General features: G+C 35.4%; 1 protein-coding gene across 1 annotated transcript in view; it reads right to left on the bottom strand.

The window, feature by feature from the left end:
• Positions 1-5,681: 5,681 nt before the first annotated feature.
• Lim3 (Lim3 homeobox protein) overlaps positions 5,682-17,818 on the bottom strand; it is a 180,253-nt gene continuing 168,116 nt past the window's right edge. The window contains exons 7-8 of the mRNA XM_069834210.1: positions 12,450-12,677; positions 5,682-6,773 (exon numbers count right to left, since the gene is read on the bottom strand). Coding sequence (XP_069690311.1) covers positions 6,583-6,773; positions 12,450-12,677 — 419 coding nt within the window. The 3' untranslated portion in view covers positions 5,682-6,582. The remainder of the gene's footprint in view (positions 6,774-12,449; positions 12,678-17,818) is intronic.

Consider the following 17,818-nt stretch of genomic DNA (forward strand, 5'->3'; position numbering starts at 1 on the left):
TTCAATAAGTGTGGTTTATCATTTCAGAATTCTAAAGATTTTCTTTAAGGGGAGGATGGATTGTTAGAAATTTGGCAAATTTTGGTCAAAGATCACAGTATTCTTTTTTTGTAGAAAATAAAGTTATAATACCTATTTTACATTTTTATGAAGTTTTAGAACCTTAAGACTGTTGTGTCATTAATTACGCCATCTTAAAAAAGGTTGCGCTCATTAAGTTTAAAAATGCATGCAAACTTTTGAATTATTTTTTCCGTACTTTTATTTTGCCCACTTTTCTGTATTCACATTACTAAAGATTCCATAAATTTATGATAGGAAGCTGAAAATTTTACTGTATGTTCTTTAAAGCACGCTTCACGAAGTTATGTTGGCATTAAAAAAAAAGGGAATAATTTTTTAATAAAAAAATAATTATGTGTTTGCACACTGTTTTATAATTTCAATATGAGTACGTTTAAGTTAGGATAATGTATTATTACCACTCTCTTTCTTTCTACCTTTCGATTAGCCATATTTATGCCAACTGGCTAACAATTTATCACCGAAGGGACTGAAGTTCGATCAATCAGCACACACTATGAGATTTGCACCGACAATATGAATTTGGTACGACTTGCTGCGAGTCTTTCAGATTTCTGTCATTTTCTTTATACAATTGCACTAACGTAAAGGTACAATTCAATAGAATCTGAACAGTTCCTTTGCGTTTAAAGGGTAGTTTTATGAAAAGTTAATCTTATTTCTTTTTTTCATTCTCATCCTTCTTTTCTTTCTTTAATATTTTCTTCTCGTCATTATATATATATATATATATATATATATATATATATATATATATAATGACGAAAAGAAAAAAAATATATATATATTTCTTTCGTTCTCTCTCTCTAACATACACAAGACATACAAACACACAAATACATCCATAATTTATGCAATTTAGTGTGAGAAATTAGTATGGGACCTCTGTTTCTTTTATGATATAATTTGAAGAGAGAAAGCAATAATGCAAATTTTAAAAATCGCCTCTGGTTACTAAAAACGTTCCAATAGAAAAGGATAGCGGGTAGCATCGGGCACCCTGTTTTCTTGACTCGTGATAATTAATCGTACTTGAAAGTGTCACTTTCCTACTTATGGATAAGCCGGTCGTGTAATATGGAGCCTTGCCTAATTCTGGACTGAAGCATTGCCATAAAAACACTTGTTCATGAAGCCTTCATTGCTTTAAATTTATTAATCGTAAACAAACTCGTGTAAGTATAATATATTAGAATCGTTTTAATGTTCTATTACTTTGTGCATTAATTGGCTAGTTTTTGTATTAGAAATAGTGTGCGTGTTTAAATACGTAGAAGAAATTCTGCTTCTGATTATGTTTGCATGACGAGTAACAGAAATCATAACAATGAGACGTTCATGGTCGCATTAATAATATTAAAAACATTGTTTTGCTTAGGCCTACTGTTCTCTTCGTGTTTAAAAATGAAAACGCTTTTGATAAATTCTTCGTTTAAGCCGGATTCATTCAAAAGAAGAATTATATTACATTTTTGTGTCTCACCATTTCTAATTGCGTAATAGATACAAATATTTTTGTTTTGCTTATCCATTGAAAACATATAATAAATTTCTTCCATTAGAAATGTGCGTAGGATATTTTAGAATAAATTCTTAATTTTCAGATGTGATAGAAGGCACGGCATACTTTTTTTCTTATAAATTGGTGCCTAGAAATGATTTCATATTGAGATATAACGATATGAAAGAACTGACGGTTTCAAAGAATCTCAACGTGAAAAGTAATTGGCCACTTTCTTGAAGCCTTGAAAATATTGTGTAACATGAATTGTGCGCTCAGAATGTCGCTTCGCATAAATTCGCCGTGTCTCATTACGTCATTAACATTGTCGTAAGCTGCTCTATAAGCCACAATAATTAAGGACACCCGATTTTTCCGAATGATTTCTTTTTTTTTACGAATTTCTGCTAATTGAGTTCTGAGAACTTAAATTGTCGTAGGTATGAACGAATCTCTTTTACATTTATAACAATTTTAAATCTCTTGACTCAATTAGCAGAAATTCGTTAAATGAATCATTTGCGAAAATCGGATTTCCGTAGCAATAATGCATGTCCGCTAACTTAAAATTTGTGAACCGATGCATTTTTAATGATTGAACTTTTATAAACAGATATGAAATAAGTTATTTTATGACATACAATGAAAACAAGATCACATCTGTGGTGTAGAGGTCAACATGCTGGTCTTTTAAGCAGAGGAACCGGGTTCGATTCACGGTCGGGTTGAATTTTCCTGGTTGAGGTTTTCAGGGTTTTTCCTCAACCATAAGGCAAATGCCAGGAAATTCGGGCCACAACATCCCTGAATATCACCGGTCTCATTCATCACCAAAATCATATTCATAACAAATCAGTAATACATATACAGTCTCCATCTAATTCACAACAATAGAACCAGTTTCAACAATAGTACACAGGCCTTCGGATTTCAACCAAAAAGATTAACTCGCGATATGATCAAAGATGTTAAAGCGGGTATAAATAACAGCGAGGAAAAAAAAAAAAAAAAAAACAAATCAACTTAAATTTTATTTATTATTATCATGTACTTAAGTACATATGATATTTCCGTGCAGAAATTCTGCACATGTATGGAAATTGTGCCACTCTCATACATCTATGACGCAGTGCATGAGGGTAGGCCACTAGGAACCCAAGAGGTGGAACTTAAACTGAGATGATTCAATCTGACATCGGAATGGGAATCCGTTGTGGCTTAGTGGACAGAGCGTCAGCACGTAGAGCTGAAAACTCGGGTTCAAATCCCAGTGTCGGAGATAAATTTTTCTGTTCCACACATCCTTCATCATATGATGATGCAGAATTAATAATATATATGATATGCGAAAAATAATCACTTAGTGATTTAAGACGGCGCTAACTCCGTCGGATCCCGGCCAGTTAGTCACTCATAACGAGTGCACCTCTGCACATGTATGGACATTGTGCCTCTGTCATACATCTATGACGCAGTGCATGAGGGTAGGCCACTAGAGGGAACCCAAGAAGTGGAACTTAAACTGAGAGGATTCAATCTGACATCGGAATGGGAATCCGATATGGCTTAGTGGATAGAGCGTCAGCACGTAGAGCTGAAAACCCGGGCTCAAATCCCGGTGCCGGAGAGAATTTTTCTGTTCCACTTAAATTTTATTGTTTACATGGCAGCAGGAATAATTGAAACACAATTGAAGACTACTATGGACGAAAAGAAGGTCAATGAAAAGGTTTGATTTTTATCACATTATCTCGATATAGAGACATTTCCGGACATTACTTTATATACGTTTAATTACATGTCCTCTATCACATCTGAAAATTAAGAACAGTTATCCTGAAACACCTTGTAGAAAGAAAAGTGGCTGCTGTTATATGAAATGTAGAGTAATAATCAGGGAAAGGATTTATATGTAAATACATATTTACTTATAAAGCTAATATAATTTATATTTTGCATTATCTTTATGTTTCACAATGTGTAGGGTTGAAAAATCCTACTTTTATTTTCCATATTTTTCCATATTTTAGAGTTTAGTACATATTTTCGTTAATTTCCATATATTTTCCATATTTCATATAAAACAGTCCATATTATATTAGGTTTAACAATAAAACAAAACAAAATTCCATTAACTTTTAAAAATACATTTCAACAATAGAGATTTAAACACATGTTCAGTAATCCCTTTAACATCAGAGTTATTTGAAAATTAGCAGTCCTATCAACAATGGGAAAGTAAGTTACAAAACTGTATTAATTTAATTTAAAATTTTTAACAGACTTCAGTTGTGCAGCTCAACAGTTAAATGCCAGTCAGAGTACACATAGGTTCAGTTTTGTAAATCATACTATAAAGACGGTAAATATGCCAAAAGTACGTCATTCAGTCAATTTAAAATCAAAACTAACAAGTTACATTTCAGAATTTAAAGAAGATGGTTTATCAACTGACAATAAAATATTATTTTGTAATTTGTGTCAGTGTGCAGTATCATCTACACAAAAGTTCCTGGTGCAACAACACATTACAACTAGTAAACATCAGGCCAACAAACAACTAAATTCCAAGCAGAGACAATTGTTTTTAACACAACCAACAACATCGAATGTAAGATCTGAGTTTAACATCGACCTGTGCCGTTCTCTCATCTCTGCTGATATTCCTCTCTACAAACTAAAGAATAAGGTCTTCAGGGAATTCCTTGAAAAATATACTCAACATACAATCCCGGATGAGTCAACACTTAGGAAGACGTATGCTCCATCCATCTACGATGAGACAATACAGAAGATAAGAGATGAAATTAAAGATAGTTCAATTTGGGTTTCCATTGATGAGACTCCCGACAAAGAAGGTAGACTTGTTGGTAATGTAGTTATCGGTTTGTTAAGTGAACAATATTCTGAACGAATTCTTTTACATTGTGATGTTCTAGAAAAGTGCAATAACAAAACTATAGTTAAACTGTTCAACGAAGCTATGGGTATCCTGTGGCCAAAGGGTATTATGTACGATAATGTGTTATTCTTTATTAGCGATGCTGCCCCTTATATGGTCAAAGCTGGACAAGCATTATCTGTTGTATATCCTAAATTGACTCATTTTACTTGTGTGGCGCATGCATTTCATCGTGTGGCAGAAGTGGTCAGAGACAATTTCCCTAAAGTAGATTTGTTGATTTCATCAGTGAAAAAAGTATTTCTCAAAGCTCCCAGTAGAGTTAACGTGTTGAAAGAAATGTACCCTGAAATTCCATTGCCACCAAAGCCAATTTTAACTAGATGGGGTACATGGCTAGAAGCAGTTGAATATTATGCCGAACATATAGACTCTATTAACAATGTTCTCCTTGCATTGGACTCTGAAGATGCAGTCTCAATTGATACTGCGAAAACAGTTACCTGTGACATAAGTGTGAAGAATGACTTAGCTCACATTCAGCATACATTTTCATGCATCATAAAAACGCTCAAAAGTCTCCAAAATAGGCACCTTTCACTATCTGAAAGTTTTGAAATTATAAATAGTACTGTGGAACAACTGAATCGTGGTAGAGGTAAAGTTGCAGATGCAGTAAGAGCTAAGGTGGACACTGTACTTTCAAAAAACCCTGGATATGAAGAACTACAAAAGGTTGTTGCTGTGATGAGTGGTGAATCAACAGTGAAGATTAACTTGGACTTATCCCCAGCAGACATTGTGAAATTGAATTATGTACCAGTTACTTCTTGTGACGTCGAACGCTCTTTTAGTCAGTATAAATCTATCCTCAGAGACAATAGAAGAAGATTCACTTTTCAGCACTTGAAAGAAATGTTTGTAACCTATTGTTATGGTAACAGACAATAAAAATTGTGTTTTGTTGAAACTACATTGGAAGATAAGGTACGTCCATTATATTTTTTGTTTAGTTTGATTAAAATGTACCAATATTTAACGTACATAGTCATTTTTTTATAATTTTAAGTCCATATTTAATTCCATATTTTGGTAAAAATCCATATTTAATTCCATATTTTGGTAAAAATAACTACATATATATTTACATATTTCATATATTTTTAGTCCATATAAATCCGTTCCCTGGTAATAATTAATCGTTCGAAGCTCACTATGTTCATTTATTTGTATACAGGAAATTTTCTGTGTACCAATTTGAACAAGTAATCTATAGTCGCGACGCTGTTATTCCCGGCGTAACTCCTCCTCTTTGCTTACGTCTTAGGGAGTCAAGGCTCTATAAAGTCTAGATAGGTAGTGTCGTTCGCCATTTTTGTTCTTTCGTTGCCGAGCAACCAGGCGAGGGATCTATTTGCTACACCGTTAAACATTATCATGTCGTAGCTCCTATGATAATAAATCAAACGCACTGTAATTCAGCAAATAATTGAGCGGCAAATAACGTCCTCATGTGCTTTCTGCGAACGCCAACGAAAGAGCCAAAATGGCGGGCGATTTTATTAAGTATTTATCCAGCCTTAGGAAATGCTTAACATCTTCATCAGCGAATCACAAGACGCACACGTTTAAATGCAGCCGACCTGCAACGTGATTGGCTGCCGGAAATTAGAGCGATGGGACTATAATTGCCTTATTGATTTACCGCGCTATTGTTTAAAAGAGGCCAACAAGTCTTCAAGTTATTACTGCCTTTGTTTCAGATGACCATTATTCCCCATTCTCCAGTACAGTTGCTCATCACTTAGCTTATAAGCCTGCGATAAGAGTTGTATATTCAAACTAAATATTATGTATTAAGCAAAAACATCACAAGAACCTAATGAAAACTTGAGCGAGAAGGGTGATGATAGTGGAGAAGAGACTCATAATCCCCCAGGAAGTGGCAGAATGCGATCTGTATGTTTGTACTGACCCTTATATGATCAGTTAATTGCACCACACAGCACAGTGACTAGAATGACTGTCCGCTGTAACTCCACCTTTCACATACGTTGGAGATACAGTTCTTCCTCCGCTACGAGAGGTGGGGGGGTCAGTACTGGGGGGCTGCACCTCCTGCAGGAGGTCCGGAGGATGCGCTGACTTCACCCAGCCAAGAGTCGGGACTGGGTGGAAAGTCAGGGTAGCCATGGGTGCTGCTGCTGTTGCTAAGGTCAGACGCTGGACCGCTGGCAAGGCCCGGATGTCCTGGTGGCAGATGGGTGCCAGGTGGCGGCCCCTGACCTACAACATGGGATATGTAGAGAATTTCCTGGGCTGAAGACATGTTGCATTGAAGGACAGATCTGTGATCTTTCACTGCCTCAATACTCTTATATGCAGTAAGTTATAGGGTAAGGTTGCGTATATCGCACCACTTTAGCATCTATAATTTTGATTGGACAATACAATTTTTATTTTCTGCATTCCTTTACAGAAATACATTCCCAGAACATTTATCTTTCATATAAAAAAGAATCCTTGAATTTGATTTAATATTTTTGAAGTAGTATGACATTTTCGAAACACTTGTCAATGGTGCCATGTAGGCAACTAGTTTCCTAAATAGCACCAGCGGTTTCTTAAATCGCACCTCTTTAACTGCAGGGAACAGGATGAAAGAAAGCTTAATATTGAACATACTGAACAGTATTTAATATGAATAATGTAATAAATGCAAATTACAGGTTTATTGAAATTAATGAAAGAGAGTAACGCATCTTCAAATGAAATTGAAAAAATAGAGCATAAATTACCTAACATTTAAACTTTCTGAATGCGTTTTTTTATTGTTACACATTTTCCATGTGCTTCACCAAGCAGTTCAAACTATAAACTGAGTCACCTTTTCTCCACGATTATCTCGAAGCCACCTAAGAACTGCTTCATGATTTAGCTGTCTGAAATGGTTTGAAGATAGAAACATCTAAAGGCTGGGCCTCTGAGTATTATGACGAGGAAGCTGAAATAGGAACACTTCATTTTCCTGAGATAATCTAGCTTCTAAATTTTTGGAATGTTCGTATAGGTGGACATACAGAAGCAGCACTTTTTTCTATGGCAGGTCTGAGTGGCAAATAAAATGTCTGAGCTATTCGACAAATAGTTCACTGTTGATGTAACCTGAATCAAAGCAAACAAATAACGATCCTGGAAGAACACCAGCTGATAATGTAGGATGCACAGTTTGACGTTTAAAAATTTTCATAGATGGCACAAAATATCTGGTGCGCTTGTACAACACACACTTGTTGTATAAACGTCCTTTTCACCACTTGATATTGCACCCACCTGATGCATTCCTCGTTCAGTTAAAATTTTTGGGCCTTTTTTGTACGGCAAGAATTGCTACAGTTGCTCATATCGCACCGGTGCGAATTAGGCACCTACAAAGTGATGCGAATTAAGAAACTACGTCATAAGTTATTATTTCCTTCATTTGTAGCTTATAATCACCACATATTCGAAAATCGTACTAAGTTAAATGTTCTTTAATATTTCTTTTAACCAATAACATCTTAAGATTACGGATTCCTTTGGATACAAATCCGTTATTTTGTTACAAAATGTTAGCTAAATATACAACCACCTGAGTATATTAAATACTCTATCACCACGTTGCTAGCACAAAGAAGTGGCAGAAATCAAGTGACGTGGTGGAAGTTCATATGGTAGATTGTAACAATACCACTAGATGCTACACTACTACAGTAACTTGTTTTAAACTAACAGTGGTGCCATTTAGGAAGCGGTGCGATTTATGCTACTCTACCCTAATAATGATGATCAGAGACCGGAAGTTTAGGCATTATGAATCATTAAAATAGGCAGGCAAAAAAGCATCACAAATAGCTAAAATAGGCAGGCAAAAAGGCATTATGAATAGCTAAAATACGCAATAAAAGACAATTACAAAAACCCTTGCACTACACCACAACCTTGCACTTTCCACAAAGAGATTTCGGCAGCAAGAAAAACTTTCCATAAGTCGAATCCAAATTGAGATTTTCGACTCGATGTTGCAATTACTGTTGGAAGCAAAGAAATCTTCTTTCCAGTAGTCTTGGAAAGTGCATTTTTTGTGTTTGGTTTAATGATACGTTGCGATATGAAATATTTAGCTAGCTACAATAACGTCGCAATGAAAACTGAAAGAAAAATAACCGTTAAAAATAACGTTAGACCCGCACTCATTGTTGCCTTGTCAAATAAACACAAGCGATAATTAAAACGCTTACTGTTATACATTTTTGCACGGCAGCACTCGTTATTGCAAAGAGAATATGAAGAAGACTGAAAGACAATACTATTGGTGAAGTCACTCTCATTGTAGCGGTTATAGAAATAAATTAAAATGTACCTGTTAGCAATTTTTAATAATAAATTAAAAAATAATAGATAAATAATCAAATGAATGCAAAAAAGCATTTATTTTGTAAATTAGGCATTTATATTAAAAAAGGCAGAAAAGGCAACATAAAACTGTGACGTTTCAATCACAAAGGTATAATAATTCGTACAGATTTACTTTCAAAATGAAGATAGATTTAACACATTTAAAAAAGCATTCTGCCAAAGTTCCGGTCTCTGATGATGATGATGATGATGATGATGATGATGATGATGATGATGATGATGATGATAATAATAATAATAATAATAATAATAATAATAATAATAATAATGCACTATTAAACGAAAAATGCTAATAATATGGAAATAAGCAATTTATTTTATCTGATACTGACACAACTCGTTTACGTTTCCCTGTCATTTTTCTCTCCTGTAGTAATGCATATCACAACAGGCAAAATACGAATGAAAAGGTTCGCGACTATGTTCTTATATTAGTATACAGACTTATGGGTCGGGAAGGAGTTTCTAACAATGCATTCATATCGGCCTTGTTTATATGATTAAACTCTTCCAAGGAAGATGTTTTTGATCTGTATTTGGGAGAAGGTGTGAAGTGAGGGACTGAGTGGAGGAAACGATCGACTGGTGCATAGTTTTGCTATGCTACACAATTAACTTCACGTAGAACTGCATATGAGTGTGATCACCTGTCGACAGGTGCTTAACTTGACTATGGTACATATCTTTATGTAGAACTACATGTGGGTGGTGTGAGAAATGAAGCAAGGTGAACAAGGCAAGTGGAATACAAGGAGAACAAGGGGAAGACAAGAAAGACAAGGGAAAGAGAAAGAAAAGAGGGAAAAGCAAAGAGAACAAGAGGAAGACAACGAGATCAAGAGGGACAAGAGGAGAACAAGGGAAAGACATGGAAAACAAGGGGGAAACAATAAGAAAAAGAGGAATGTAAAAAAAAACAGATGAAGTCAAGGAAAATAAGGGGGTACAAGGAGAATAAGGATAATAATATAAGAACAAGGAGATTACAAGGAGAAGATGGATAATACAAGGAGAATAAGGGGAAGACAAGCAGAATAAGAGGAATACAAGAAGACAAGAGTAATAAAACATACACGGGAAAGACAAGGAGAACAAGGGGAGATAAAGAGACCAAGGGGAAGATAAGAATAACAAAGGGAAGACAAGGAGAAGAAGGGGAGATAAAGAGAACAAGGGGAAGATAAGAATAACAAAGGGAAGACAAGGAGAACATGGGGGAAAAAGAGAATAAGAGAAAGACAAAGAGAAGGAGGGGTAGGTGGAGAAAATAAGGGGAAGACAAGGAAAACAAGGGGATGCAAGAAGAATACAAGGAGAACACGGGGAATACAAAGAGAACAAGGGAAATGCAAAGAGGGCAAGGGGGACTACAAAAGTGGAATACAAGGAGAACACTAGGGAAGAGTTGCATTGTTACGTGACGGTCAATTTCCAAGTTATCCCCCCCACATCTAGTGAGGAGAACGACGTACAGTAGTTCTACGTAAAGAAAAAAACATTGCAAGCTCGTTTACAACAGTACTTTGACGTCCCGCTGTCTTTCTTCGTGTGTTTGTTGTTGTTAGTATTTGATCACAAAAATAACTACGGGCTATCAAATCCGCAAACCGAATAATCCAGGCACAGATAATCGGAAGTTGTCCGCTGTAGTACAGTAATAATCTGGTACCGGTAATGCAATTGAGGTAGTGTAGAGTAGCTGTCCTACACAGGATAAATAAAATAATTCTGATTTAGGAAAAATTACCGACAAGCTATTTCTCGTTCTACCAAGTTCCTGCTTTGCGGACAGATGTCTCTTTGACTCGACAATTAAGACTGGAGGTGTCTCCGCAGGGAAATGTCTCTTGAGACGAAACAAAAATAAAAGTAAAGGAACCAAAGAGATTGTAATACTTACTAGAGACACATACCCGTAAGTGGCAGGCAAGAAAAATGTCATAAATTGAATCGGCTAGTATCCGCCATTAAAGGGAGTGTTTGCGGCGCGAAATTCGAAAACAGTACCACAATACATTGATGTAGCCTGGTGATAGACACTGTTTTAAACATCTTTTACCAAGGATGGATCGTGATGAAATAAACATGAATGGCAGAGGAGCGCTATATTTATTAAAGTATTATAATGATTCATCTTTGGCGATATTCTAAAAAAATAAATTAAATCACCCATATACACTCGGGATAAGTATGTAAAATATTGAATAATGGCAATGTCAACATTAATTTTCAGTATTACTAGTATTGTTTTAAGGACATGATAATGGCTATTTACTGTAATATTTAAAATGATCTATATTTCAGTCCTCTCATGCAAAGGAAGAGTGAAGGTATATGGTGCTTAGAAAATATTTAGTGGTGAAATATGAGATCATAAAAATTCTGGAAACTGATTTAAAACATAATGAGAATAAATTTTATCATACAACAATCTATTAATTGTGTAGTTGATACCACCAAGTTAGAGGTCAGACTTTTTAATAGAATTAGTAGCGGTAATAGTAGGCCTAGGAGTAGCGGTAATGGTAGGCCTAGGAGTAGCGGTAATGGTAGGCCTAGGAGTAGTGGTAATAATAGGCCTAGTAGTAGTGGTAATAAAAGGCCTAGTAGTAGTGGTAATAGTAGGCGTAGTAGTATTGGTAATAGGCCTAATAGACCTAGTAGTAGTGGTAATAATAGACCTAGTAGTATTAGTAATAGGCCTAGTAGACCTAGTAGTAGTGGTAATAATAGACCTAGTAGTGGTAATAATAGGCCTAGTAGACCTAGTAGTAGTGGTAATAATAGGCCTAATAGTAGTGATAATAGTAGGCGTAGTAGTAGTGGTCATAGTAAACCTAGTAGTAGTGGTAATAATAGGCCTAGCTAGGCCATCAGCTATGTTTTCACTACTTTTTTGCATTTAATACAACCAAAAACTAGAAGTACATACTGTACAATACGGAAATTACATGATTAATTCATTTATTGTGAAACAAAACAGTTTTAGACAGATATAGTCTGCGGATTTTCTTATTCACTCTGCTATTATAATCCACTGTAATATGATGGCACCTAACCCTTACATACATTGTTGAAACCAACCTTATAAACCTGATTAATGTGTTTCTGGAAAAACTTTATCCAAGAAATAATCCGACATTCTGTAAACACATTCAAAGGAGGAACTGCATTTGGAACATTCTTCCAAATATTAAGATATGCATGCTTTCCTGAGCATTCTACAATAGTAGCTATGTACGAACAATTATTTGCGGCGCAGTATCTCACCATTTTCTTATTTCCCTTCAAGTGTACTTATATTTATTCGTACTCCTCAATAAGCATGAACTGCTCGCACTCCTGGCGATGCATCAACTCCCTTTAATGGCTACCGAACACCGGTTCAATTTTGTACGCGAAACTAGCGCCGTTGGTGTCTCTAGTTATACATTACAAACTCTTTGAAAGGAACTGAGGGTATAAGCCGCAGAGTCTGAGGATAGCGTTGTGTAGAATACTTACCCAAAGTGGTATAGACGGCGAGGCCCTCTCCTGTGGAATAAGGGAAATTGGGTCCTAGCGCAGGGTGGGGCGGCGTGGGAGAATGGCTGGACGACAGGTAGGGCGGCGTGGCGGGGCCACCGTGGAGAGTGAAGTGCGGGGCGCGGCTCCCTGCGCTGTGGGGCGACGACCCATCCTGCTCCAGCCCCAGGTTGACTACAGTCCCGTAACTGTCGTTGCTGTTCAGGTCTAAAATAAGGAAACAAAGCAAATTGGAGTTTTCAAAAATATATTTAAAATTATGCATTGTTTCACTGAGGTAATAATTGGTAAAAACTTAATGAAATGTGATAACTAGGGCTAGGATTTTGATGACCTATAAATCATGAAAAAATGTCCTAAAAACAATCCATTTATGACCTAAAAATCTTTAAAAAATGCCCTTAAAATGCTCTAAAAATTGATCTTACATAATTGGCTTAGTAGGAAAAGAGGTTTTGCACTACTTAATATTTAGACTAGTAATTAAATTAAATTTTACATAATATTTTTCTAAGTAGACTAAGTATATGATTATGTCTCGTGACCAGAATATAGTAAGTACGAAATGGAACTATAAAAATTGGAGATTTATCCTTCGAAGAGGTGGAAAAATTCAAATATCTTGGAGCAACAGTAACAAACATAAATGACACTCGGGAGGAAATTAAACACAGAATAAATATGGGAAATTCCTGTTATTATTCGGTTGAGAAGCTTTTGTCATCTAGTCTTCTGTCAAAAAATCTGAAAGTTAGAATTTATAAAACAGTTATATTACCGGTTGTTCTGTATGGTTGTGAAACTTGGACTCTCACTTTGAAAGAGGAACATAGATTAAGGGTGTTTGAGAATAAGGTTCTTAGGAAAATATTTGGGGCTAAGAGGGATGAAGTTACAGGAGAATGGAGAAAGTTACACAACACAGAGCTGCACGCACCTGACATAATTAGGACCATAAAATCCAGACGTTTGAGATGGACAGGACATGTAGCACCTATGGGCGAATCCAGAAATGCATATAGAGTGTTAGTTGGAAGGCCGGAGGGCAAAATACCTTTGGGGAGGCCGAGACGTAGATGGGAGCATAATATTAAAATGGATTTGAGGGAGGTAGGATATGATGGTAGAAACTGGATTAATCTTGCTCAGGATAGGGACCAATGGCGGGCTTATGTGAGGGCGGCAATGAACCTCCGGGTTCCTTAAAAGCCAGTAAGTAAGTAAGTAAGTAAGTAAGTAAGTAAGTAAGTAAGTAAGTAAGTACACTTTAATTAATTATTTTACCTAATGTAATTTCCATGTATGATCGTTCACCTCTGCTTCGGCATATGGACGTGAGGTCAGCAGTCGGCTGGTTGGTCTTGGCCCTTCATGGGCTGTAGCACCATGGATTTACTTTACTTTTAGTTTCCATGTAGTCTACTACAAGGCCACTCTTATCCGAAATTAGCAGGTATAGAGGAGTCTTTATTGAAGGGGTGGTTGGACTGATCCATTACATGGGTTGTACTACGTTAAAATGGCAATATTTGTGTAGAAAAATGATTAAAATACGAATATTATACAAAATAATGGGTATTATGGACAAAATATGTAAAGAAAATATCGAAAAGGAAATAAATATTATTTTACATTAATATTGGGGATTTATGGCCAAAATTAAATGAAAATGCCTAAAAAATGACCGAATAAAACAAAAGATGCTCTTGTGAGTTGAAACAGGCAAAAAATGCCCTAACAAATATGTCTTAAAACACTCAGTTTATCACATAACATATAAATACTAAAGCAGCTATGTTTCTGGCTTACTACAAAAAAGATGCAATTTCATCAAAATCCTAGCCCTAGTGATAACTTAAAACGTATGGCATAATCAATAATAAACAATCTACAGCAGTGTTCTCAACATTTACAAATTACGTAGGTACCGTACAACTATTTTTAATTTATAACATTAGATGTACCATTAACCTAATTCATTCTGATAAAACGTAATGTGTTGGTTAACTTTTCTGTTGACCAATAGTACTAATGTATTTCTTCATTTTTTAGAATATGTAACTTAATTCAGAAGCTGTTACTCTTTGAATGTATTCAATGGAGTGTTCTGTAAAATATATCAGTCTTGAAGTAATAGTCAGTGAGATGAATACATAGGAAATAACAAACATATGATAGGCCTATTCCTGAGAATGGCAGACTTTGAAATGAACATGCGTTTTCAATTAATGTAAGCTTAAATAAAGGCCTAGTAGGCCCTACATATATGACACAACTCATGTTCTTGCTTCAGTGAGAAAGTTATGATTGTTTAGCAAAACAACTTTTTATGTCTGCTTTCAATTGCTTTTTTATACAAATTAAAAACATTTAAAAAAATTAAGTGGTTGTAAACACCATCAAAGTTTTTACAGTTTTTCTGAGGTTATTATTAAAGCAATACATGTAGGTCTATACCTATTGAACCTGTTAAATATTTATTGCTGTACACTGTCGCATTTCATTTTGCACATTGTCGACGCAATCATAGTCAAGAACGTTCTTTGTCTGACCTCCGTTATTTCGAATTAAAAAAACATCATATTTCTGGGTGAGCCTGGGCTCTTCTGACTCACCCTTCCGAAACCGCCACTGGTCCTCAGGAGCGATTACCATTAAAATTGCTAGGTCATTTTTGATATCAAGATAGACTGGGCAACCATTCAACTATATTAATAAATATGTTCCAGGATTTATTTTTTTATAAGTATTATTTATATTAATACCAACAGTATTATTTTATAATGATAATACGAAAATGTTATTATTTTAAAATTGTCATTATTACTTTACCTGTATTATAACAATTTATATTTGGTCTGCATATATCAGTAACTCAATAAATACTTCGGCTCACAAGCAAACATTCTGATGGGGGCAGATAAAAAGGTTACATTTTTTTCTTTCACCATGTTAATAATGTCAAAAGAAGTGCTTATACAAATTTTGGCCACTCGACTGCAATTACGAGGGCCTAAAAAAATTACTTCGTCAGGGACCGTTAACAGAAAGAAAACACAACTCCATTGAAAAAAATTTTTGGAACAGAGACATCAATTGTTGAGCTATTTTTTTAACATATTCCCCACCGGAATTGAGACATCTGTCATGTCATGGGTTCGACAGAGAGGTTCAGACGGCTGTCAAACGTTGGTTCCGATCACAGGCGGCTGACTTCTACGACACAAGGACACAAAAATGGAGCCCATTGAATGACAAATGTCTCGAGTCCAGTGGGGGATATGCTGACAAATAGCGCAACAATTCTGTATCTGTCTCAATAAATCTTTCCATTCAATGGTGATTTTTTTTTCTGTAAACGGCCCAAGGGACGGCCCCACTTTCTGGACGGCCTCGTAATTGCGGTCGAGTGGCAAAAATTTGTATACGCACTTCTTTTGACATTTTTAACAGGGTGGAAGAAAAAAAATAACTTTCGTATCTGCCCCCGTCAGAATGTTTGCTTGTCAGACTACAGACATATGAATTATTTCATTTTCAAATGTTTGAAGTGTACTGTAAGTAGATAGTAACATGAGCTGCTGCCAGGAGATCAAAAGGAGGATAGCAATGGCAAAGGAAGCTTTTAATAGAAAGAATATTTTCTGCGGACCTCTGGAAAACGAACTTAGTAAGAGACTAGTGAAATGCTTTGTATGGTGTGTGGCTTTATATGAGGCAGTAACCTGGACATTACGACGAAGTGAAGTGTGGTTATGAAGATGAATGGAACGTGTTAGATGGACAGACAGAATAAGAAATGAAGCTATGCTAGAAAGAGTGGTTGAAGAAAGAATAATTCTGAAATTGATCAGGAAGAGAGAAAGAAATTGCCTGGGTCATTGTCTAAGAAGAAACTGCCTACTGAAGGATGCACTGGTAGGAATGATGAATGAGAGAAAATATCGGGGCAGAAGAGGATATCAGATATCAGACAACATTAAGATAGCTAGTGTACTATATGGATCGTATTCGGAGACTAAGAGGAAGGCGTAAAATAGGAAAGATTTGAGAACACTGGGTTTGCAGTGAAAGATCTGCCATTGGGCACAAAACTATGAATGAATGAATGATTTTAGAGCATACCTAGAATATTTCAGTAATTTTAAGTGCAAGAATACATGCATATTTCTTGAATTTTAGAGCATCAACTCCAGCAGTCCGATAAATTACTAATCCACTTATGCACTACCGCCTTAATGTCACAACTACATTATAGATTTTCCGGTGTTTTTAGTTAATAAAATAGACTGTACTCTATAGCAGTCATGTCAATTGATGCCCATAGGCGCAATCGCGCCCTTTAGAGCTCAGTAGAACCTGAGCGCTTTACAGTGGCAGGGAAAGAGATAGACGAAAGAGGTAGTATATGCCGCTTGGTCGAGCTATATACAGGATGGCCAGCACTGATTCAATGGATAAAGGGAAGAGAACTTATTAAAACTGTATCCATGTTAATTATTAGATTTGTCTGAGAAGTATAAGTGCATTATAACAATGTAAGTTTTAATGTTAATACTCATTTTTCACAAGCTTGCTTTTTATTCAAAAGGAATATTTTCTCAACTTTTTTACAGAAAAGTGAAATTTTCAGATATGTTTATTTTGTAGCCTTACAGGTACTGAAAGAAAGTTTTCGTAAATATAATGTGTCGTAAATACGTATTACTGAAGATAGTGTATTGAGAAATGCTATGGTCATAATTCTTACGTGATCATACTGAAGATAGGGTATTAAAATTTTTGAAAATATTTGCATAGAAAATGTTTGTAAGGAACTGAATTAACAAGGCAACTACTGTTACATCATAAACAAAATATTTATGCCCATGTGTTATAAAAAAGTCAGCTCTATAGCTTCTGCAGAATTCGAGAAAATAATTTAATATTCTGATGACGGGAAGTTTCGCACCAATATCACCTTAAAAGCATAATGCGATAAGATTTTTGTTATGTAATATTAGTTACAATTAAAACATATACATAGGTCACTTTGCTTTGCACTATAATATTGGTTTGATTAGTTTATTGACTACTTTTACAAGGCTAAAGATACCATCAATATCAATTCCAACTTACCATGTCATACTCAATCTCTTTCTTTGGGATATCATTTTCTTTATGAATGATGTGTTTCATTCACTTAGTACAGTATAGTTGTACTACCATGGGATTTATGTGAATATTCCTTCTTAACTCTTTTTATGTTATTAACGTTTAGAACACAACTGCAATATTAAGAAATTGGTGTTAGTAGGCTAATTTTGTTTTACAGACAATAGAAAATAGCTTGTGCACCACTGCACTGT

This window comes from Periplaneta americana, chromosome 9 (genome assembly GCF_040183065.1).
Source record: "Periplaneta americana isolate PAMFEO1 chromosome 9, P.americana_PAMFEO1_priV1, whole genome shotgun sequence".
Classification (NCBI taxonomy): domain Eukaryota; kingdom Metazoa; phylum Arthropoda; class Insecta; order Blattodea; family Blattidae; genus Periplaneta; species Periplaneta americana.